Source organism: Eulemur rufifrons, chromosome 7, assembly GCF_041146395.1.
Source record: "Eulemur rufifrons isolate Redbay chromosome 7, OSU_ERuf_1, whole genome shotgun sequence".
Classification (NCBI taxonomy): Eukaryota; Metazoa; Chordata; class Mammalia; order Primates; family Lemuridae; genus Eulemur; species Eulemur rufifrons.
In genome coordinates, this window is record NC_090989.1 from 167778170 (window position 1) to 167803522 (window position 25353).

Sequence of the window (25353 nt, forward strand, 5' to 3'; positions counted from 1 at the left end):
TCTTCCTAGGAAAAAAGACATTTAAGTGGCATCAGCTAACCTTGTGAGCTCTTAATTATGCCTAGGGAACACGGAGGCATAAGGGCAGGCTCGCTTGGTCATGGAAACAAAATCTGCCAAGCCCACACATCACTTGTAAAAAACAACACACATACAAATGTATTCCTTGGTGAACATGTAAAACCTTCTTCTTTTTCAGAATTTTTTTTTTTTAAGCATTGTATGGTGGAGTTCATATTTAATGTGGTTATAGGAATGTAAAATAAAAATGCTTTATTATTTCTTTTTTGGTTTTAAACCAGAGAACCCCCTGAGTAAAACCAAAGCCCTAGGTTGGGATAGCATTTAATCAGCCAGGATGGAAACTCCATGAGATCAAGGACTGTGGCTGTCGTGGTCACTGGTGAAACCCTTAGTAAATGAATGGACTTAGTGCCCAGCATGGAGCAAGTGCCCAGCAAATATGAGCTGACGTTGATTGGGGAAGGTTGAGAGTTCTGTGGGCTCATGGCCTGGAGGGTAGGCAGGTACCTGGCTGGGGGTCGGTGTAATCCACAGTGTAGCCATCCAGTTGTAGAAGTTCCTGGGGTTCTGCTTTCTTCTCCCGATAACTGCACATGGCAAACGTGTACTGGCTGACCTGGTAAGGAAAAGCAGACGGTGAGGTTGGTCCCCCAGAGCCTGTTTTCCCCAAAGAGACCCTTCCCCATTTAACCATGTCCTCTCCCCTGAGGCTCTGGACTCAGTGGCTGGGTTCGAACTGAGTTTTGCTCTCTCCTGGCTGTGTGACTTTGAGAAGTTACTTAACCTCACTGGTCCTCTGTACCTCACCTCTAGAGTGGATATAATCTTAGATCCTACCTTACTGGCTTATTGTAAGGATTGTATGAGTATACACATGGAATACACTTAGAATCTGTTCCCGGCACTTAGAAGTGCTTAATAAGTATCAGCTATTATCATCATTGCTGTTGTTACCATAACCAGGTTAAGCGACATGCAGGTGCCATTTTTGCAGGTTGGTGGCTATTTTATAGGTTCTATGTAACATGACTGTGGCCCTGGCTGAGACTGCCATGCTTGCAGATACAACATGGGCCCTTGGGTCCGAAGTTAGAGACTACTAGACATTCATTTATTGATGCCTTTTTATTCTAGCATTTTATTTTTGCAGCCTTTTGCTTGGCACCAAGCTACACATTCCATTCCCCTCCCCTTGCCTTCCTCCCACTGAAGGGGTGCTTTTGGTTGCTTTGAAAAGTCTTCTCTTCGTCTCAGACAAGGGCAGGAATGACACGCTGTCACAAGCAATGAGCACTCGATCGCTAGGTGTCAGTCACAGTAGAGCAATCCCCAGCCCCCAATGGCACGGCTGTTGTCACTGGTGCCCTAAGTGGCAGCCCTCACTCTATTGACGTGATCCATGGCAGTGCAGGGAGGGTGCTCGAAGCTGCAGGCCGGCCTTCAGGACCCCGTCGCCACCGTGCATCCAGACCCAGCGTGTGGACTTCGCATTTCTGCATCTGCAAGGAGCCTGCAGGAAAGCAACATCCTCCCAGCTTTGAGCTAAAAGTTCTCGGGCATAATTTACCATCCACGGATGTCGAATGTCTCCGCGAAGGAGTGCCACATTCCTCATCCCTTAATTCCCTTTATCAAAAGAGACATTTTCTAAGTGAACTTTGATCCCAGCTGAAGACATTTTTAGTCTCCTCTATGGTAAGATTTGCCTTTTTTTTTTTTTTAATGGTAATAAGAAATTGGCACTCTTGAGACCTATACCCATCTCCAGCGCGGTGGTATGAGGCTTGGAGGTCCCAGTGGTGAGATGAAGGCTGCCCACAGAGAAGGTTTTGATGGTTGGTTTATGTGTTGCTGCCCTCTGTTGGCTCCTGATGAAAACTTTACCACCCCCTTGGGATTCTTTATGGTGCACAGGGTTTGCAGAACCTGCTCCTTCCATTCAGAGGCCAAGAGAAATAATACACGACAAGGTCACTAGGAGTATTTTCACATGGGGAATACGTATTAACTTTCTGTAATAAGCAGAACAACCAATAACATACTCTTCTTCTAAAATGGAAGGTCAAGAGTGCAAGCGAGGGGTCCCATAGGCCTGGGGTCCCATCCCAGCTCTGATAAGCTGTCCCCTCTCTAAGCCTCAGAGTCCTCATCTGTATTTTATCTACATCTTGTTGTTGTTGGAGGATTAACTGAGCTTTACACACCACGTGTGATATCCACAGAGCAAACACTCAGTATATGCATTTATATTAAACAGCTTCCTTGCATTTGACACTAACATTCTATCATAATACAGTGTAGCTCAGTAGGTGTATTTGCCCACTGGATTACAAATCCTTTGAAGACAGGTCTAGGGAGTCATACATCTTGGTTGTTCTTATACCCCCGTAAGCAACATCTACCATATAATGGGCATTCACTAATGGAATCTGTTTGGTTCTAGAAAGTCGAGTACAGAAAATCCAATAAAGAGGTTTTCACCCCCCAAATTTACTATGTTACTCTCAGCACAGGAGCAGGCGTTATTCAACCTGTTACTGGTCGTATGGATGACAGATTCCCTTGACCCTGCTGCAGGACAGTGATCATAGATATTGCTGAAACGGCCCTATGGTGATTTTTTTACCTGGCATTTCTCATCTGGCAACAATGAGACATGACATAGTTTGTTAATGTGATTAGCCAAACAGAGAGTTGCCGATACTCACTTGAGATCAGAAAAATATCACAACAGAAGGGTGTTATTTCAAGATGCATGCATTTACTATTACTACGTGGTTTGGGCTTTTTGATTTTTTTTCCTTTTCTATTTTAGTGACTTGCTGCTCGGAGTGCTGTATGCTGATGCCCTCTTCTGGTTATATTGCTGAAGTCACTCCTGACGGGTTTCAGTTGGTAAATAAACTTGAGTTGGTTTCTCAGGAATGTTTCGATTTAGGATTTGGCAACTTACTTTAGGAAATAAAGGATGGGGAGAAGGAATTATTTCTCTTTGAATGAATCTAATTATTTCAAGTTTTGGGGAGAACCTCAGTTTTTATAGAGTGCTTACAGGGTGGGGGGACAGCAAAATTTTGAGAATTTAAAATTTTTTTTTTAATCTTCCGCTAGACCATACTAAGAGAAAACTATTCCCAATGAAACATGTTTCTCTAAGACAGTAGAAGTCTTTTTAAACTGTATTTTGACAAAAAAAATCAATGAGGTTGTGAGGATTGTTGTAATAAAGGCATGTCAGAGCCTGGAATACATGTCAGAAGTCAGAAAGTCAGAAAGTTGGCCGTGAAAGTCAGAATGCCTGGAGTGGAACAACAGAAAACAGAGAGATCTAGTGATCGCAAATGACCAGCAGATATCCGAAAGTGCACTTTGGAGAGAAGGGCTTAAAGGACGACGCTTATTTGATAGTTTCAAAGGGTATATACCTTCTCAGGGAATAATGGGATAGGCTGTTGGGACTTTTGAAGGTACAGTCATCATGGTTTTATTTTAAAGGTGGCTGGACCTCAGATACACAAGGAACTCCTTAGCTCATTGCCAGCCACTTGTTTAAACTAGAAAATGCTTTGAAATAATCAATCTTTCTTTCTTTCGGGCTTTATCTACTTTATTTATTTATTTATAAATATTAAGGAGATACAAATGTTTTTGATACATGGCTTGAGTCAGGGCTGTAAATGTGCCCATCACTCAAATAGTGTTCGTTGTACCCACGAAATAATGTTTCTTAAAGACTGGACGGCAGCCACCTTCATGAGACAGAGAGAGAGAGAGAGAGAGAGTGTGTGTTGAGGGGGTTGGAGGGTAGGTTAGAAATATACAGATTCTTTAAGTCAGACCAATTTAATCAGAATCTCAGATCAAGATGGGACTCAGGAAACAACATTTTTCATAATTGTCTCAGATGTTTCTTAATGTACACTGAAGTTTGAGAACTACTATTTTAATATATAGAAACTGTTCAGAATCTTTAAGGTTGCTCCTGAGTTTCAATTATATTTAGCAAGTAGAGTCTAGTTACAAGATAAGAAAGTCAGGACTTTCTTGTCCCTGACTCTCCCCTCCCCTTCTCCCATCACCTGTGGAAGACTAAAATATTTGGACATACAACTAACAGCAGAATGCATTTTGTCTAAGTTCTTTTTTTCTTGCCTTTGGCATCATTTTTTGAGAATTAATCAGCCATTATTTTTACTAAGCCCTGATCACTAACCCTTGTCCAAAGTTCACATACATACATTTTAGAAAAGAGTTGTTTTATGGTAAATTCATTCATTCAATAAATACTTAGGTAGTATGGTTGGTGCTGGAAATATAAAGATGCACAAAACCAGACATGATTCCTGCCCTCATGTCTAGTGCAAGAGCAGACATTAATTACATTATTTCAGAAACATGCTATTGTAATAGCGATAAGTATTAACAAGAGAGGTATATGATGCTGTTAGAGCTTGGGGGTTTGGTCTAGTTGGGTGACTGGGCAAGGTATTCATGAGGAAGCACTGACTGAGCTAAGATCTGAGGATGGAAAAAATTTTTACTGTGGGAAGCACACAATGCCTGGTGACTGAGGGCCATTTTTAATGTGATGTGGTTGTAAAAGAAGGATCACAGCATCTAAATCCCAGACTCCTGATTGACACTGAAACAAAGGCCATTTGGTGGAGTAGAGAGAGAGCAGGATTCAGAGCTGTATAGACCTAGATTTGATTTTCAGATCTATTATTTTCTGGCTTTGTGACCCTGGGGCAGTTAACTTTGATGTGATAGAGTTTCATGATTTTTAAACGGGGATGATAATATCTGTGGGACGTTTCTTATGAGTGCACTTGGGACATTCATATCCCTTCTGCAGCTGAATCCTAATTTTCCTTAGGGAACCACCCTTTTTTCCACTTTCAGTCCAAGTGGTTTGTGTGGAGTTAACTGCACCTCTAGGGGGAAGTAGGGTGGGTGGGACACATGGCCCACAACTGGACAATTAGCATAGTATCTCCCTGGCTGCTGTGATTGGTGCACAGATAAGCACATGACTACATTGGGCCAATGAGAGTTCACTTGGGGCCTACGTTAGAACTATTGGGGGGAAAAAGCTTGCTTTTTTCTCGGTCTGCTAAGCTGTTATAAGGCTTGAGTTGCCAGAGTCCAACACATGGAGAGATCTTGCTTGAGGAAAGTCAGCTCAGAGGAAAGCAGAGCCAAGAGATTATGTAGATGGAGAGATTGAGTCTTGATGACATTGTTTGAGCCCTGGACCTAGCCATGCCAGAAGACTCTTCAGTTAATTACCAGTGTAATTAACTAACCAATACAATTCTTCTTCTTTTAAAACTTAAGCTTCTCTGGGTTGATTTTTGTCATTTGCAGCTAGAATATAAATACAAATGCTCTTTAGGACAATTGTGGAGCTGAGCAGGAAAAACAAACATTCATTCAGAGTCACAAATCACTCAACCACTTACATATATTACAATTCATTTTCATGACTAACTTATTTTAATATTGGATTCCAAGGGGACTACTGCTGTATTCTAAGGCATTTTCCATTGTTCAACAATATTTTATCTCATTCAGATTTAGCAATATTCTGAAAGCTGGAACATAGTTTTTAGTAATATTTTCTGTAGAGAATCAGAGACAGAAGTTATGGATTTAGGAACCACATTGGTTCTATCTGATGCAAAGTAATTCAGTTCTAAGACATTCTGTATGCATAAACCTCTTTGGGCCCCAGCCCCATCTAAGTGTTTGGAGTCATGGAAGGCACTTGCAGTCGAGACCTGTGTTAGGTTTCACATTTGGCTGCCTACCAGCCATTGACCTTGGGCAGGCCATTCAACCACTCTGACCCTTAGTTTCCTCCAATGTGAAATTGGTAAAAGGCTTGTCCTTACTGTAGTACAGAAAGGTTGTGAAGATCAGCTTGATGAACTCTTCGGAAACATTGAGAGACCATATAAATATAAGTGTCTATTATTAGACGAACCACAGAATATTATAGTTTACATAGTGCTAAAATGGGGGGAAATGTCTAAGAAAAACTTTGAAGACCAATCAAAAGCCGATTTTAGCCAGAAATTTTTTGAGCATAGAAGAAAAATATTTTTAAAATAAAAAGATGATTGAGTTGAGAGTTTCTAAGCTGGGATGGCTGATAAGTTGGCCTGCTTTCACTCTGCTCCTTACACACACAGGGTGGGGAATTCCCGCTATTGCATGGAGCTCTGTAGAATTGGCACCTTTATCATTAGCACTGATTTGGTCACATTAGAGTTACTAACAGTGGTAATCAACGTGCTTGGTCCTTGCCTTGATCCCTGGGGTTTAGAATGAGTACCCAGTAATTTCTTGACTCAAGGTGCTGAGGACTCAGTGCTAGGGTCTGCAGCCAAGTTCATAGGACATATATTGGAATTTCAAGGCACATGGCTGAAGAGGCTTTGTTATGCCATTTATATATGATCACCTGTTTAGCTACTCTGATGCTCAGTTCCATGGAGCACATAAACTTGGGGAGTCTGAAGGGAATGGGATCCTTCACTTTAAATGGGACAATGCCCTCCCATGCATTGTTTCTCTAAGGGTGGTATTTGGACTACCTGCATCAGTGTCTCCTGGGCTGCTTGTTAAACATTCGGATTGCTGGGCTCCATCCCAGACCTACTGTATCAGAGTCTTCTGAAGGGCACCTTGGGATCTGCATTTTAAACAACATCCCATGCAGAAGGCCCAGGCCCACACTTGGAGAACACCGGCTCATAGTACAGGAATACTTAAGTCTTTGGCACAAAAACACCCTGCAACTGCTTCAATCCCTTCGCAGTTGGTGGGGCAGACTCCAGCCATGCCTGTAATAATTTTAGCCCTGATCCTTAAAAAATGGGCATTGCTGCTTTGTTCAACACCCTCTGAGGATGATGTCCTTTGTTCCTGGCTACTTGGAAGTCCCTTTACCATCTACCATTTTGTTCCCCAAAGTACAAGCATTAAAAGGAAATTTCACCTAAGGAGAATTTTTAATACTTCTGTGTTACAAATAAAAAAGTAGTAGATTCTGTGTGCATGTGTAGGGCAGGGGATGAATTTTGGGGAGAATGATTTTGGATGCCTTCTCTTCTACTTAGGTTTTTCTAACAATTTTCCTTGGATTAAATCTAATGTATTAAATCATAACTGCACTGGAAATTAATTGTGCTGCCAGCTTGCTGTAAAATATGCTCCACAAGACCTAACATCTGAATTGAAAGCAACAAAGATTCAGTAAGTCACTTGAATGGATTCACTTTCTGTTTAGTGGTTTAGTGTTGTCTTCCATAGCACTCCCTCTGAAGCTGCCTGGGAGCAGAGGTAGGGCAGGAATTCGAGGGGAGCCTGCTCCCTTCCCCAGCTCCCTCACTCTCCCTCAAATTCAACCAGAGTAGTTCTCCTGGTTTCACATTTGCATTTGGAATTTCCATGTTAGGGTTTGGTGGCTAAAAAGAAACTGAAAACTGTTTGAACGTATGACTGAATTCAACATCGCATCAGCTATTGGGCACTGATCGTCACTGCTTGGATCGCCATGCTTTTCTTCAAACAACCTGGGATATTTTTTCTTCCTCTGAATTGGGCCAGGACTGGTGGCCTTGAACTTTGCTCCTGCAGCTCTGCCAGCATTGGAGTTGTTTCAAAGAGAGTGGGTTTTTTCTTTATCATGTTGATAAAGGGCTTCTAAATGTGATCACTTAAATAGAGGAAAATAAAAAAATGGGAAGAATCCAAACATAATGCAGTATTTTCTAGGTAGGGCACCAAAATTGCTTTCCGACATTGTTGTGGTGCATAGGACAAGCATTGAAACAGAAGACCTGAGTTCTCATCCCGGCTCCCCCATTACCTTTGTGATGGTGGAGCTGTCATGTCACCTCTGCAGGTAACAGAGATTGTTAAGGGAGGAATCTGATTCAGGTTGAAACAGGAGGTTTAATTTGCGGGCACTGATGTACCCAGTGTCCCTCAGTGGCTCTTTAAAGTTAATGAGAATCACATATCCATAAAAACAACTCACAAAATCCTGAACTTCTCCTCTTCTGCCCTTCTGGCTAAGATGTTGAGTTTTACGTGGGCTGTGCCCTTTTATGATTTTCAGAAGTGAGCAAAGAGCTTGCTTTTCAGCTACTATGTGATTCTCATCTTCTCTTGTAGAAGGCTCAGTGTGAACACCCTAAGACAGCTGTGTGCCAGTTGCACTGCCTGAAAAAAAATCATTTTCTCTCTTTCAGTTCTGTACTTATTGACCAGACATGGCTTCACTGATATTTTCAGCGTATTTCCTCTTGTTGCTTTCCTGAAGAGTATCCCACCCTGCCAACTGGTTTTCCTAAGCAGTTCATTATTTCAGAGTATCTCAGAGAAAAAACATGTGGCCAGTGGAACATTCACTGGCTACCTCAAAGCGGGAGGGGAGACTCCACGTGAAGGTGAGAGGACCACTTGTCCACTTCCTCTGGGAAGTTGTCACCAGCCACTCTCTAGAGCACACGAGATCACTCGTTTTTCAGAACTACCTGACGCGTGCCTGTGCTTTTCTTCTCTCTCTTCCTTTTTTTTTTTTTTTTTTCTCTTCCAACAAACATTTCCCAAATGCCAACGCCAGACACTGGGCTAGAGAATGTATGTGGGTGTGGTGGGGGAAAGAGGGAAGGACACAAAAAGAATCAGTAACCAAACTGGCCTTGAAATGGCACACAGTGTATTAGGGGAGGCCGGGGTGCTCCCAAGTAATTCTAGGAGAAGCCGCCAAGCACAATGAGCAGCACCAATGGGTGAGGACCACTCATGGCTCAGCACTGCCTCTTTTGATGCATCTTGGCTCCCCGTTTCTATTGTGCTTTCTTTAGAGAGGACACTGCAGTGTTGTTTTTACCTGCCCAGCATCCATTTCCCTTTCTGATAATGGCATTCTGGGTTTGCACAGCCCAGCGGGACTATCAGTTACAGTGCTACCTCCTGCCCCGCTAAAAGTTGCGTGTGTGTCCCCTGCTGGACTAACCCAATTCTCTCTCTCTCTGAAATTTGACCCTTGAGTGGAGTGATGCCAGGATAGAAAATGGTCAGAGCCAATTTGTCCTGTGACCACACCAGTGACATGGTTCCCACCACCTGGATTTCCAGAACTACCCTGGGCCCTGTCCTTAGTGAGGATGGGCCATTCAGCCTTTTCAACAATCCTATGAGCTACCTCCAGAGGCTTTCATACATTCATTTTTAATTAAAACCTTAATTAGCTTGACTCTATTCTGCTGCTCACATAAACAGGACTCTAACAGATACCTTTCTGGAAGTGACAGACCAGACCTCACAGTTCTTCTCTATGTCCTCTTAATGTGCCCCGCACAAAGTAGGTGCTCAATAAATATTAGTCAGTTGATAGTCTGAGGAAATGTCTTCTGTTGCTTTGGCATGGGTTATTTTGAGGAATGGGCATCATTACAAAATTTTTCTTCTGGCTAGTTTACTTTTAAGTTTTTGTTATACCCTACAGCAATAATGAAAGCAAAGATTACCTCTTGCTTATAGCCAGAGAGCTGCATTTTGCCTTAGTGGCACAGCAAAGACTTGAGCAGATCTGTAGAAGGTGCAGTCTTAGAAGTTTAGAGTTGTTGGAACCTGCAAGGTCATTTGGACCTAAGTCTAAGTTTTATAGTGAGGTCTCAGAATCAGTAGCACTGTAAACACTCGTCGATAAACCAGTAAGCACCTTTAGTCATTACATTACAAATTGACTCATTTTGTGACATCTTTCAGAGTATATTATAAATTAAACTTTGGAAACTGAATTATAGTTTAAATGCTCTAACGGAAACTGCAAACTAAAAACAGGCAATGGCAAACTCCTTTGCAAACTGGAAAATCCTGATGTAAAACCCAAATAACCAAAAAAAAAAAAAAGAGGGGGGGAGGAGTTTTCAAGGATGTGTATTACTATTTCTGGAAGCATTTTTAAGAAACACTCAAGAGAGTAAATGTATTATTTATGTATTATTAATGTAGCAATGTCAACATCTGCGTCTATATCTATCTATACACAGATGTTCCTGGCATCACTGTTAATAATAGCTCAAATCAGGGAAGCCCACAAGTCCATCAAAAAGGGAAAAGTCTACAGGTATAAGAGCCAGAGATATATGTACAAACATGGAAAAATATCTATAATAATGTGTATGAAAAAAGAAAGTTGTAGAACAACATAAATAATGTAGTTAGCTTTGGTTAAAATAAAAGCCTATCTGGAAAGATATATTCCAGACTATTAAACATAGTTACAGGAGGTTGGTTAAGACTTTCAGAAGCCCAGGCACCAAGAAGAGTGGAGTGCTCCTCTGCAGGTAATTCAAAATCAAACAGACTAAATAATAAAATAGAAGCAAAAAGTCCAACTAAATCCTGACTTTTCTCATAATGCCTTTCTCAGTGCTTTTAGAAAGACTAAGTTCTTTTAAGCCAATGTTAATGTCCTTACTGCCCTAATTAGACACATGCTTGCTCCCCGCACCCCCTCAAAGACCCCTACCCCAGGGTCCTCCACCCCTGGCAGGGGACTGGGGAGGGGTGGGAATCTACTCTCCCTGGCCTATTTTATATACTTTTTTATTGTTAGAATTAAAAAATGATGAGTATGCATTGTTAAAATTTTAAAGTGATATAAAAGTAGGAAATAGAGCATGAGGGAGCTCTCTGGGTGCTGGAAATGTTCTGTTTCTTTCTCTGAATGGTGGTTACGAGGAGATATGTAAAAGTTCACGGAGCTAAATGCTTGAGCTTTGTGTACTTTTTAAAGTTATATCTCAGTTAAAAAAGCATTCATTCATCCTATCAAATCTTTAATACTGACGTTTCTTAAGACTGACATTAGAGTTGAAGAGTTACCTGCACCAAGACAAAAAACCTTTTCTTCCATCTCTTCCAGACATTCTTACCGATGGCCCATAAATACCTAAGGAAAAGGAGAAAGACCAGATCTGTATTAATGCTTGAGCGAGTGGACCATTCAACACATTTTACCACAAAGCCTGGTTCTCATAAACAGGGCAATGCACACGGCTCAGAACAGCACAGATTTTGGAGCTCTGTGGTTGAGCACAAGGAACAGCAGACACGGTTCACTTCCACTTGCAGGAAGAATTGTGATCCACCATCAAACTTGACTTAGATTTCTTGACTGATTCCAGAAAGCACCTTGGAAAATGTTACACCGCAACTTAATTTGTATATGTGCTAAAAGGTAGGGAAATTCCTAAAAGATGTTGCACAAGACAGAGAAAAAAAAAAGTGCTAAATCTCACAGCTCTAACTCTTTTGCCTCCTGTCAAGTTTCATTCAGGAAAAGCTTCCCTTGTTTTCTTTTGCTGTAATTCTGACAAACACGGGTGTATTACAGGGAGGAAGTTCCAAGTCAACATAGGAAGTCCTCCCTGCTCCCTTCTTCCTTCTCCAAATGCTCTTCTGTTGATGGAAATTAATCTTTACACAGTAAAATGAAACAAAAAGGAAAGTTAAGAACTACAGAGGCATAGCTCAAAGCTGTTTGGAGGTTTTAAGAACAATGTTACTAATTCATTCATGAGTTATCCTGTTGGCCTTGTAGACTGTTACATGTCGAGCTGGCATTGATCTAGGAGCTGAAGCTGGTGGTTTTCAGGAAGGAAGAAGAGATCTGGTAATACTCAGATACATTCAAATACTTGAGTTCTAAAACTGGCTTTACCTGCTATCAACAACCTCTGGATAACTTCCAAATCCTCACTTCACCTAGAATCAGACAGAATTTCTGCTTTGGAACATAATGAAGAATGCATCTAATTAAATTTTTCACTGTTTGACAGATTCCAGGGGCTCCTAGGAGTGGCTGGCAGCCAAAATCTACTCAGCTCTTCAAGCCAGAAACCCAGGAGTCATCCTAGGTCCTTCTGCTTCCTCATCCTTATTCCTTGTGAAGTGCAGTTGAGTTTTCACCTCCAGGAGGTTTCTCACCCTGCTCCATCTTCCCATTTCCTACTTCCAGAATTTCAGTCCCTGTCCACATTTCTGCCTCCATGGACAACTATAGAGGAACCTCTTCATTGGCCTCAGGGACACAAGAATGATTTTCGTCCTATTCCTGGCTATGAGACAGAGCCTGCCAGCTGCAAATCCTATCATGCCTTTTCCCTGCAGAAACTCTTTCAGTGGGTCCCCTGTTTACGTGAAACATGCCCCAAACCTTGGCCTTGTCACATCCCACTTTCATGATTTGCCCCACATCTGTCCACCTATTCTATGATTTTCTTGATATTCTTTAAATTGACTTACTTAACAGGAACAAATGTATTTTAAAAGGAAACTTTATATTAGAGGCTTGATATACTCACTATATATTATGTAGAACAAATTAAAATACATAATAAGTACAGTTGTCCCTTGGTATCCTCAGGGCATTGATTCTAGGACCCCGATGGATACCGAAATCCATAGATGTTCAAGTCCCTGATATAAATGGTGCCATTTTTGCATGTAACATACTCTCATCCTCCCCTATACTTTAAATCATCTCTAGATTACTTATAATATTGAATAAAATGCAAATGCTATAGAAATAGTTGTAATATTGTATTTTAAAATTTGTATTTTTTATTGTTGTATTGTTATTTTTATTGTTGTTTCAAAAATATTTTTGATCCAAGGTTGGTTGGATCTGCCGTTGTGGAACCTGCAGATATGGGAGGCCGACTGTATTTAATCCATGCTTATCTATATGTCACTAAAACTATCTTGTGTGCCATCACTGGTATGAATATAGTTGCAGAAACTTAGCCTATAGGGACAAAGTCCAGCATCTTGACCTGGCATAACAACTGTTCATTTCCTGCCTAGTTTGCTAGACTCAGCTTCTGCACATTGTATTATCTGTAATTCCTGACCACACCAGAAAGCTCCAGACCTCTATAACTCTGTGTAACCTATGCTGTGTGGAATGCCTTTTCCCTTCTCCTTATGGTAGAACTCATATTCTTCTTCAGTCTAAATTCCTACCTTGATGTCACCATTTCCCTTGTAGATAATTCTGCAGTTATAATTACCCCACATCTGTAATTTATATGTTTTCATATTTACTGCTCCTATTGGGACTGTGAGCTCCTCGAGGGAAGGAACCCTGGTCTTTCTTTCTAAATTCCTGTTACAGAAACTTGCTCTTCTTTCTGAATTCCTATCAGTTCCTCATATATGGTAAGTAGTCAATAGATCTTTGTTATATTTTAATTGGGTTGGAGTGCCATGCTCTTGAGAAACCAGAGCAATCTTTATAAAGATTTCTCATGAGATTTAAAACTTGCATAAAAACATGCAATCCATTGCCAAGTTCGTCTAGCTTTCCATCCATCTCTTTCCATCCCCACTGCTACTCTCTAGTCAAGCCACCATCATCTGCCCATGCACCACACAGGAGCCTCTTAACTCGTCTGCCAGCTTTCAATCTCGCCTCTGAGCTACATTCACTCCCCAGCAGCTAGAGCCGTCTCTCAGATGGGCAAATCAGATCACCCATACTGGTCTAAATAATTATCAGAAACTATGGAAGGGTTTTAAGCAGGGGGCTGACATGATTATATTTCTATTAGTATTTAAGATGATACCACTGGCTGCGGGGTGGAGAATGCCCTGTACGTGGAAGGGCAAGAGAGAAAGCAGAGAGATGAGAGAAGGCATGGACACACGGCTGCAGGCGAGAGAGATGGTGGCTGGACTGCAGCTGAGGCAGCGAGTGTGCTTGGACGGCTGGTAAGTTTATTAGCCCTGTGCTGCCCTGAGGCCAACACGGTCTGCTGTGTTGTTAAATGGATCACTTAGCTGGCCTGGTCAGTGCTTGAACTAATATATTAATATATTCATGGCAGAAATGGACATAAAAGGGAGGCTCAGCCAGGGCTAAAGAGAGACAGAGAGAGAGAGAGAGTTATTGGCCTTTAACATTTAAGGGTATAGTCTTCCAAGTCTGGTTCTACCATTTACTGTGAGATGCTGAGCAAGATACTTAACCTCTTGGTATCCTGTAAAACAGGGCAGAGATAGTTCCTCACTTACAGAATCGTCATGAGCATTAAGTGAGATAACACTTGTGAAGTATAAGCATGAGCCATGGCAGGAAGCAGATGCACAATAAATGTCAGTCTCATTATAAAATCTGTGTACAGAGGAAAATATATCATTAGTAGCACTAAATAATAATGAAATAAGAAAGAAAATCTCCTTAGGCTATGTACACAGGAAAGGAGATGACTTAAAAGATCAAATGAAGAAAGTGGGCAAAAAATTTTGTGTTTTTAGTAATGCCTGGCAAGGTCGTAGCTGTCTCACACTTTTCTGGAATTATTTCTGGCAGCTGCTACCCATTTCCCCTTACCTCCCATCCACATAAAGAGATTTGAAACAATGAATACAGCTACAAAATCTAACATGTATATAATTTTAATAGATGACAATGGAAGTAGGAAAAGGAATTCACTAGAAGCCACAGAATGTATTAATAATTCATATTGAATCATTAACTTTTCCTTCACAATAAAAGTAATAGCTACCTCTAGTGTAGTTTTACTATTGTAGTTTTCTTTGCTGTGCCAGTCACTTTAAGTGAATTTATTATACCCACCTGGAGGGGTTAAGAGCTTGAATTGGGAGAGGTATTTCCTGGGTTTGTGTGCAACCTTGGACCAATTATTAGACTTATCTCTACCTCGATTTTCTCATCTGTACAGTGGGGATAATAGTAATGGTACCTACCTTAAGGGTTGTGAGGATTAAAGTAGAAATATAAAGTGCTTAGAACAATACCAGGCTCAAAGCAAACACTATTAGCTAGATCACTAGGCTATATTATTATTCCTGTTTTACAGTTGAGGAAGTTGAGGTTGAGAAAGTGAAAGCAACTTTCCCAGGGTCCCACAGCTGGGATTTCCACAACTGAATGAGCCAGAATTTAAACTCCTAACAGGCCAATTGTAAAGCCTCCTCTTTAGGGCATCCTTCTTCCTCCCATTCTAGATGACAAACTCTGGTCTCTTTTTCGAAGAACATGAATTGCTATCCTAATTTCTGGTTAAAGGCATCTGAATGGGAAAGCTGGTGGGATCAGAGCAAAATTAACAATTCTCCTTTGGAAAGTATCAGTTGGTTTGCGTGAGGAAGGGGCTTTCCCTCTGAGGTTTTCCGCAGAATTTATTGCTAATTTGGCACCTACCAGAAGGTGTCAAAACCAAGAGGCACTGAGGGCTGCAATGTACTGTTTCTGTCTAGTCAGCTCCGGCTATTGCTATTTATTTTCTCGGGTTGAAACATGCTCATTGAACAAGATGCACAGCACCTGGAGCAGATGGAGGCTCTGCTACCGCAGACGTACAGGTGGCTTCCATTCTAGCTCCTCACCCTACAGACAGATCTCTCCGTCCGGGCATCACTGGCCCTCAAGTCTCCTCTTCAGGCTGTCTGGATATGTGGAAATCTGGACTTGCCAATAGATAAATCAGCGCTCTAGTGCAGTGAGCAGCCGTTTAGCTTAGTGGTTCTATCTCAGACTACGGGGAAAACACCTAGGTGGGAATTCTGGCTCCTGTCGTTAACTCTCCTTTGACTTAGCTGCCCAGTGCCTCAGTTTCCTCAGCTGTAAAATAAGGATGGTAGGGTGGTTGTGAGGCTTCATGGAGATGATGCATGTCAGGTGTTCAGCACGGTAACTGGCACATGGCAAAGGCTGGATAAGTGTTAGGCATTGTTATGGTTATGCTTGTTACTATTAGCCATAGTAGAAATAGTAGTTCCAATAGAAAAAGCATATAATTTCCAACATTGCAAAGGGTTTTTCTTTGATTTCTTTATTCAAATTCAATGTTGGGGTGCATTTCTACTGGGAAATAAAGTGAGGCACACATGTCTGGTTTTGGAACTCCAGACCATATTTAACATCATGATTCTAATGTATCTTTTCTTGTGGCATTTTTGTAAAAAACCCACGCCAGTAGGTCACTGGCATTTCTGTCATTTGCTGGGGGCATTTTAGTTATAGGAGAAGCCAGAGAGCTACAAAGGACTAAGAGAGGAAGATGCATTTGGGTTGAACACCCCCAAATTGCTGAGGCATGGAAGACCCCTGGGCTCGGTGTCCCTCTGCCCTGGGACTGCTTTGGCAAGGCAGCACCATAGCAATGCTTGTAACTTTTCATTTGTGTAAAAAAAGTGGACAGTCTTTCCTCATGTGGCGTTTGTGAATTTAATATGAATTGGTAATGTAGCTCTGTTTATTAAGTATCTACTGTGCTTAGCACTAGGCTTGAACATGGTGGGTGCTCAATAACTATTCATGGGGGAAAATTTTTATTGTGTGTCTTCTTCCAGGATGCCGGGGGATGAGCATCTAGTGCAGGGAAAGGATATTTTCCAGAATCACTTGCCCCTGAGTACCTCGCAGAGGGATAAGGATGGCTGAGAGGAACATGGAAACCAGGGACAGGACAAAGTTTTGTCTTGAGGGGATGTGAGGCCAAAAGTCACTGGAGTTGATACTGCTCTGGCCTAGGGGGAGAGTAAGATTCAGCCCTGGGGGGGAGGGTGCTGCCCTGTTCTCCTCTTTGTCCCTGTGCTATCATGGGGCCTGGTACATCATAAGTGATCATGAAGCAGGTTAAAAATTGGTTAAAAAGTATTTTAAAAATGATTTTTATCATTTTTTATCCTTGTAATCTATTTTTAATTGACAAATAATGAAGTTCAGAGAGGTTGAGTGACCTGCCTACAGCTAGTAAGTGGTTGTGCCAAGGATTCCATTCTAGGCAATTTGATCTAATTGGAATTTAGAAATAATAATACAGGAAAGAAGATAAAATAGAATCATAAAAAAATTTGGTTAATCCAAAAGGAGGCAGAAAAAGAGAAAAAGGGAATAAAGATCAAATGGGACAAACAGAAAACAAATAGCAAGATGACAAATAGCAAAATGATAAATTTAAACCTATCCATATCATTAGTCACATTAAATATAAATAGGCTAAATATCCCAATTAAAAGTCAGAGTTTTTCAGATATGAGTTAAAAAGTTAGACCCAACTCTCTGCTGTCTATAAGAAGTGCACTTTATAAAGATGCAAATAGGTTAAAAATAAAAGGATTTACCATGCTAACAGTTTTTTTTAAAAGCTGGAGTGGTTATATTACTGTCATACAAAGTAAATTTCAGGGAAAAGAATGTTACCAGGGATAAAGAATATCTTTTCATAATGATAAAGGGGTAAATTCATCAAAAAGACATAATAACCTTAATTGTTTATGCATCTAATAACAGAGCTTCAAAATATATGAAGCAAAAATGGACAGAACTGCAAGGAGAAACAAATCCAAAATTACCGTCAGAGATTTGATACTTTTCTCTTAGTCATTCATAGGAAATAAAGGTACAGAATATCTGAATAACACTCAACTGACTTGATCTAATTGACATTTATAGATAATAAGTCAACAAGAGAGATAAAATGCAATCCTAAAAATATTCAATTAGTCCAGGCCAGTAGTCTGGTTTCAGAGTCTGTGAGGATAAGATGTTGTCTTGGAGATCTACAAGGAGGAGAGAGGAGTGAGATGGTTTTGAAGAACAAGAAGTCTAGAGCAGTGGCAGAGCTAAGAAAATAAAAAAGAAAAGGGGATTTTAAGAAGATGGCTGAGGGTTATAAACTGTATCCCCTTTGAGGTTTGTTAAAATATAAAAGGAAAATTGGAATTTCTGTGAATAACTTCTGGTTGGTAGACTGTGGTTCATTGAATGAATCCAAAGTGAAACCATGCAGAGCTCTGTATTTTTAGTCAAGCTGCAGGTCCTCAGTTATGGTTGAACTGAAAGGAATAATTCTAAACCCAGATATGATGCTTACTGTCTTTTCACCACTTGGAGCCTCGGTTTCTCTATCTGTAAAGTGGGGATTCACTTAATTACTTTTTCATCCATGCAACAAATAACTTACTGGATTTCTGCTACATGCCAGGCCCTCTACTAAGGAACCATGAACCAAGGAGACAAATGTCTCTTCTGACAGGGAACTCACCGTCTACTGGTGAAGACAGACAACAAACTAATAAACAAAGAAGTATTATGATATGTGTGGTAACAGTAAGTACTCTGGCAAAAACAAAGCAGAATAAGAGAGAGGGAGGACACAGGTGGGCCAGGTAAGGCTTTCTGATAGGAGTGGAGACTTGCAGAGATGAAGGTGAGCCCCTGGGCATCAGGGTGAGAGGTAGGGAACACCCAAGGCAGAAGAAATGGCAGGGACAAGGGCCCTGGGGTGGGGGTGTACTTAGTGCCTTTGAGGAAGAACAAGGAGGCCAGTGTGGCTGGAGCAGTGATCAAGGTGAGACAGGTAGGGCCTCACAGTCACAGGAGCAACATTGGCTTTTACCCTGAAGGAAATGGGGAGTCACTGGAGGTTTTCCAGCATTCAAGTGGCAGGATCTGACTCATGTTTTTTCTTTCTTTTTTTTTTTTTTTAAATTCCCCTGGCTTCAGGGTAGGAGACAGACAGACTGCAGGGAGTCAAGGGCAGAAGCAGGGGATGGCCTACAAGGTGGGAGCAACACGTGACAAGGAGCAATGACAGAGGCTTGGAGGCCAGTGGTGAGGCAGAGATGGGGGGACATCAGTAGTCTGGATATATCTCGAAGGTGGAGTGGAAGAGTTTGATGGTGGCTGAGATGAGGGGCCATAATGAAAGAGAAATGTCAAAGACTACTCCAAGGTTCTTGGTCTGGGCATCTGGGCGAAGGGAGGGGTCATTTATTAAGACGGGAGAATGACAATACCTGATGCTTAGGAGGCCGTGTCAGGGATTGAATGGGAGAACGGATGTGAAGGCGCTTCCTGAACTTGAAAACACCATATGGACGTAAAAGATGAAAATAACCCACCTACTCAGTTGCTAATCCTCAAACAAATATGTCCAGATATTAATGTTTTAAGGTCAAAAAGCAGTGTTGACTTTTCTCCCTGACATTTTTGTATTCCCTAAAGAAACTCTGAATGGCCGGGTGGCTCATTCAAGGAATCACAGTACACACCAACAGGAGTAATTCCCAGTGATTCTGATGTTTCTTTTCTATTTCAAAAAACATTAAAACAATTTATAACTTCAACTGTGCTTCTTAAAAATTCCTTTCTCTCTCCCATTCTCTAAGCTGTGACATTGCTCTGACAGCTCTTTCCTCATTCTCCACACAAGGGGGCTCAATACAGCTATTTTAAATCTAAGGAAAGAAAAATGTAGTCCACAGATATTTTTATTTTTTTGGAATAGTCCCTTGTGCAACTAAGGTTGTTCACCTCTGATGTAGGTCACACTGGGTCTGATGGTGTCATCAGGGCATCCACTGTTCACTTTCAGAGCTATTTTAAGCTTTCCTAGTATATTTCTTGGCAGGAGTAATTTTTAAATGGCAGTCTAATGATATGAAATAGCTATGGAACCTGTCAAAGTGAGCTACATACATCTTCTGTCATCTGTAGGGTCGAGGTAGCCTGAAATATGTTGATAACCTTCCACATGCATCATCAGAAGAACTCCTCAATCCCAATCAGTTAGTTCAGTTTCCAACAGCATGAATGAAGAGAATGTGGGAAGTGGGAATTTGTCCAGTGAGGACAAAACAATACCTATGTCAAGTGCTTGCTGTGGGGAATAAATGGGAGGGTGTTTGTAAAACTCCTAGAATAGTCCTGCAACGTGGGTTGAGGTACTGATCCTTTTAAGGAAGTTGAAAAAAAGAAAAGCAGTTTAGAGGACAGATACATTCATTCCTATTCTTGTTCTCTTTCTATTTTCTCTCTGCCCTGTCCTCCTCCTTTCCCTTTCTCTTCCTGCCTCCATGCTGCTCACCCATGTGCTGCTTCCTTTAGCAAATATTTACTGAGTATTTACAAGGCAGTATTTTGCTAAAGATACAGGATCTTTTCCTGTGTACCACAGGAACCTAACAGAATTCTCAACTCCTTTGTCTTAAAACTAGGATGTTTACCATTGAGGAGAAGAGCTGTTAGAGAGAAATTCCATTAATATTTTTGAAATATATGCCGGGAATGTGATAAGGATGAGGAGAAGTTGATCTCAAACATTTCATAAGATGCTAATTTAATTGAGGAAGAGCTGTTTGTACTTTATCATGGGCACTTGACAAAAGACTGAATGTCTATTTAAGGCTTGGCTCACTTCTCCAAGGCCTTTTCATGCCCCCAGATGGAAAAGTTTTGCCATAATCCTATCTCAAGTTTGGAATAACTTAGCCTCAAGACAATGCAATGCAAATTCCCCAAATCCAAGCCAGAGCTTGGATAATTCTACCTTGACAGCAAAAATGCAAATTCAGTAACCGATCTCCAGCTCATGGGTGGCCTTTGCTTTCTCTGGAGCCCTTCATACCTGAACCTCTTTGGTGCCCTGACTAGTAGGTACCTATCTTTCCCTGGAACCTTGGGCTTTCTTTGCTTCCTAGAACTCTGAGGCACCATTGCTAGGGTACTGGTTTTCACTCTCCGTGTGCTGCTGTGGTCTGCACCCCATTGGGACAGCCACTTCCTGACTTGGTCACATGCTTATGGACGTCTCACATGCCTCTGTTTACGTCTGTCTTAATGAGTGGCCCTGATAGCGGGTTCGTGAATTCCCCAAACCTCTAGTACATACGATGAATTCTCACTTTTAATGGCAATTTTAGCATTTAAAGCCCTATCATAAACATATATAGATCCAAGAGAGAATTAATGAGACCTTTCTAGTGACCAGAGCAGCCAAGCAGAATGATAGCTGGTTGGCAAAGGGTTCCTGCAGAATACCTGAAGGACAATCCATTCCCTTTAGCTGGTTAAACATTCCGCTAGTCAGAGTTATATGGCTCAACTCCTCTCTCAGTCGTCATGCTCTGAGATAACAGGGCCCAAGTGATTTAGTTTAACAGGCCATGGCTAGCAAATACTCAGTTACCAATAAACATTTGATATATAAATCATTGCTTGATCTGTAAAATAAAACCGCATTTTTTAACCTATTCTTTTTTCTCTACTTGAAATTACTTAATTGGTCATTTTTCTCAAATCTTAAAAAAATAAAGGTGATCACAAATTTTCCATTTATTTGTCCATTCACTTAAATGCTGGGAATTGATTGTTTGAAGGTGGCCGATGACCACTGCTCACATCTGAGGGTTGTGCTTGTGGATTAAGGTGCAAAGGAGTGATTCGTGAGTCTGAAGGACAAGGTACGCTGAGCCTATAACACCTCCCAAGACCGGAGTCACCTAGCATGCTTCTAATAGGTTTTGAATTGTACTGGAAATCCTACCACAGAAACAGAAGGAAATAATTCTACCTTGACAGCAAAAATGCAAATACAGTAATCATAAGAATTGAGGAAGATTGTAGTAAATATCACAGTCACATATTTTAACGCCTCCTCATGAATCCTTTATATTTCTTTCCACATCGTTCTCTGAAGATCTTGTTTTGGTTTTTATGTTTGTTTTGAGACATGAATGGAGGTGTGTCCAAAATCACACTCGGTGAAGAAACACTTACCCAGAATGCTTCATGTTTTGAGGCTTGTCCATTCGGACGGCAAGTTTGATTTTGAGATCTTGATCGGGGCAGTTTTTGGAGACTGTCATTTTGTGCCACTCTGACTGCTTGGGGCTGTTTGGGGTGGGATGGAGAATAACCTGCAGGGGAAAAGGACAACCATCTTAGCCAGAAAACAGAAGCACCGTTATGTTTTCACAGGTTAGAAGCTTTGATGCTAAGGAGTGGAGTGATTTGAACAGTCCCCCAGCCACGGCTCCGTCTACGCTCTGTAGCTGGCTCGAGGCAAGTAGCCACGCCTGAGGACAGAAAAACGTTCTCTTCCTCCTTCTCTCCCTTTCTGGCTAATTTAGTAAAAGTAAAGGTTGTAATTTCTGTGATTCTGCTTTGACTTTTCTAAAGTTAGAAGTACTAAAGAAACGCAGAACCGAGAATGCTGTCCACACGTCATCCTCTTCATCTTCACCTGAGGAAAGTATGAAAGGAAGACACATCCTTACACATTAGAGAGCCCTTCCAGTCCACTTTTTCCATCCTCTACGATTTCTTTCACTATTTCAAGAGGAGAAATTCCTTAAAGGCCACAGGGGAAAATGGAAGGGACCTTATTAAATGGATGAGAAATGTGAGACTTGGAGAAGGGGAGGGGCTTGCTTAGAGTCACACATTTCAGCCCAGTGTCACCTGGACTGGAAATCCTATCACATAACACCCAACCTCGCCCCGGCATGGAAGAGGGTGTACACAGCTTGGAGAAGGATCAGCTCTTAGAAAATGCCTTTCACTGGCGTGTTTCAGAGATGGCACTTTCATTTGGGTCTTCTGCCTTAGTTCTCATTGTCTCGGATGCTGGGTGTGAAGCGAGAAGTAGGTAGCTCAGTAAATCCCTTTTTCATTTTGTGATGATGGAGTTCTCAGGAGCCACATGGGATCCGGGGAACATGCACTCAGGAAGGAATTAAATATTTGGAAAATCCCCTAAACTAAGGGAACATGAACTAAATATAGGCACAACAAAAGCTGGGCTTGCTAGGATTTGCTTCTGTGATGGCAGCATGCCCCGGTTTGTTGCATGTTGCTTTGGCTGTTTTCTAAGCATTTATTTTCTCCAGGTGCAGGGAAGGTGGGATCCTCGCCTGAGCTTCTTTCTTCTCTGGGGGCAGCTGGGAGGGGCTCAGAATCTCGGGGTGGACACTCTGGCCTTCTAGATGCTATATCAGCTTTACCAGTCATGCAAGCATAGCCCATGCTTGGAGGGTGGACACACATGGTTTTTTGTGCACCTATGGAAAAACACCTCTGAGAAAGGTAGGAGGCTGTGGCCAGAAAAAAAAAAAAAAATCAGTTTGCTTTGACATGCCTCATTTATGCTGATTTCCCATCCCTTTAGATTCTGGGCCTGATCCTTTGACATTTTATATTATGTATATTTACTTTGTATTACTGTATTACCTTATTGTACATATCATAAAATATTCACAAATAAAAGGTGGGCTAAAGATTTAAAAAATGCTATATATTTTCAAATGCCTTGCTAAGTGTGGTGGTTCTGTACTATTATTAGCTATATTTGAAGGTACCACATATATTTAGGGCAAGTTGCATTGTTAATAATATTGGCTGTAAATCTGCAGTTCAAATACTCTAAATAATTTCAAAACATCTTGACTGACGTCTTGTCCTGTCTGATGACGTTGGCATTGTTTTCATCTCATGATATGGGTGACCGAGCTCCTGCTAGCAGGTCAGGTGTCAACTGCACCACTTTCTTGTAGTTCACCAGCCTCGTCTTACTAGTATTACCTTCCAATCAGAGCTCTTTGACAGTAATCTTCTTAGGCCATTTGTTTACATTGTGAGGGTCCATTTAGTTAAAAATATGCCATAAGATGCATAAATTCACTTAACTGGCACCAGCAAACTGCAAAATGCAGAGGATGGACACTGGCCATAAATGAGTGAGTCAGGGTGTCGCTGGGTCATGGAGACCTCTCCCTTCCCTCAAGGAACTGCCTGTTCTTACATGTCACCTGAATCTCATGCCGCACGCTGAGTCCCAACCCTCTGGGAGATGGAGAGGAGGGAGCTGCCGATCCCAGTGAGGGGACCGAGGGTCCCGAGCTAGTGTGGCCTAAGAGAGGCAGGGGTGTGATGTGCTGGAGCCAGGAAGGGGAGGGGCTGTAAGACAAATGCCCGCCAGGGCCAGAACAGCAGCAGGAAAGGCCCCTGGCTTCCTTCTGCTCCTGCCCATTTGGCAAAATCAAAGCAGGAGCAGCACTCTGGGCACCCGGAGCTCGTTAACAGGCCTTCCGCCATATGGATTCTGGGCATGCTTCCCACTGGCAATATGGTGTCCATTCATGTTGCAAATGGCCGCAGCTCATTACTGGCCGCTCCACAAAGACTTCTTCCCCCTCGAGGTCGCTTGCTGGGGAGACTGTCTCTCCAGGGTGGATGGAGAGATGAAATGACTGCAGTTGTCTTCCTCTTTGTCCCCACCCTGCCATGCCCCTGATGGGCTGACGATTCCTTTGTACGTGTCAGCTCTACTGAATTACAAGGGTCCTTCTGGGTACACAGGAGCCCCAAGGAGACCAGACACCTCATCTGGACATTCCAGGCTGCTAATCAAGCACTTCGTCGTCTCATCCGAGGCCCATGTGTGCTGTGCTTTGATGTTGGGACACTGACGTGGCCATCACGACCCATCCCCTGCAGTAGGCCACCCTCCAGCCAGCCACAGCTTCTCCTAGTTGCCTGGGCACACAGGCGGGGCCTGGGGGGGCATGCTTCACCCCAGGCCTTGACCTGGCCCATCCCCTCCACAACTTGGCCTGTACCTCTCTCCCTGCCTCTTGCATCCCCAGGGGAAGGCATCCCTGCCCCTCAGACTGGGTTCTGCCTTCGGCTATGTGCTTCCTTTCCAGGTGTCCTTTAGAGCACTTCCCACGCCGCACTCTAATTTCTGGTTTTATGTCTGTGCCCATGAGCTTTGTGAGGGTAAGGATTTGTGCCTGTCCTCATTCCTGTTTGCGCTGTGCACAGCACAAATGACCGGACACAGCCCGGGCCCACAATCTAATTGCTGAAAAAAAAAGTTTGATAATATTGTAGCATTGGCAAGGGTGTGGGGAAACACATTCTTTTATGCCTTTTGTGGAAATACCAGTTGGGCATGCTCCTTAGGGGACAGTTTGGCAGTGTCTGTCAAATTTCAGTCAGCAAAACACTTTTGTTTGAAAATTTATCTTATAGGCATACATGCATATACAAAGAAATAAATTCCAGGCCATTCACTGAAGCAGTTTATACAGCCAAAGATGAAATAATCTAAGAATTCACCAACAGAGGACTTGTTAAATAAAATATAATATGCCTACATAATAGAATACTATGTAGCTATGTAATAAGCAGACAGGCCAGCATGGGCTGATATGGATTAATTTCTAAACATACTGATATTTCAAGCAACATGTAGAGAAGTATGTATACAGTAACTTCCAATTGTGCTTTTTAAAAAAGAGGGATGTATACGTATATGCTTATACGTGCTATGCTTGAACATGCACAATGTATTTTGGGAAGGATACCCCATAAATTGAAAACAAGATTTTTCTTTGGGAAGGAATCCCAGGGCAAGGTGGAAGAGATCATTAGTTTTAACTATTTACCCATTTTATTTATTTTTTTACAATGTGCATGGAATTTTTTTC

At 41.9% G+C, this 25353-nt stretch overlaps 1 protein-coding gene across 9 annotated transcripts in view; it reads right to left on the reverse strand.

Annotated features, from left to right (window-relative positions):
- The window catches only part of CADPS (calcium dependent secretion activator), a 454766-nt gene that overhangs the window by 153029 nt on the left and 276384 nt on the right, over window positions 1-25353 (reverse strand). For all 9 annotated transcript variants that reach the window (XM_069473767.1, XM_069473764.1, XM_069473765.1 and 6 more), the window contains 3 exons: window positions 21641-21780; window positions 10933-10999; window positions 532-640 (listed from right to left, as the gene is read on the reverse strand). In XM_069473767.1, coding sequence (XP_069329868.1) covers window positions 532-640; window positions 10933-10999; window positions 21641-21780 — 316 coding nt within the window. The remainder of the gene's footprint in view (window positions 1-531; window positions 641-10932; window positions 11000-21640; window positions 21781-25353) is intronic.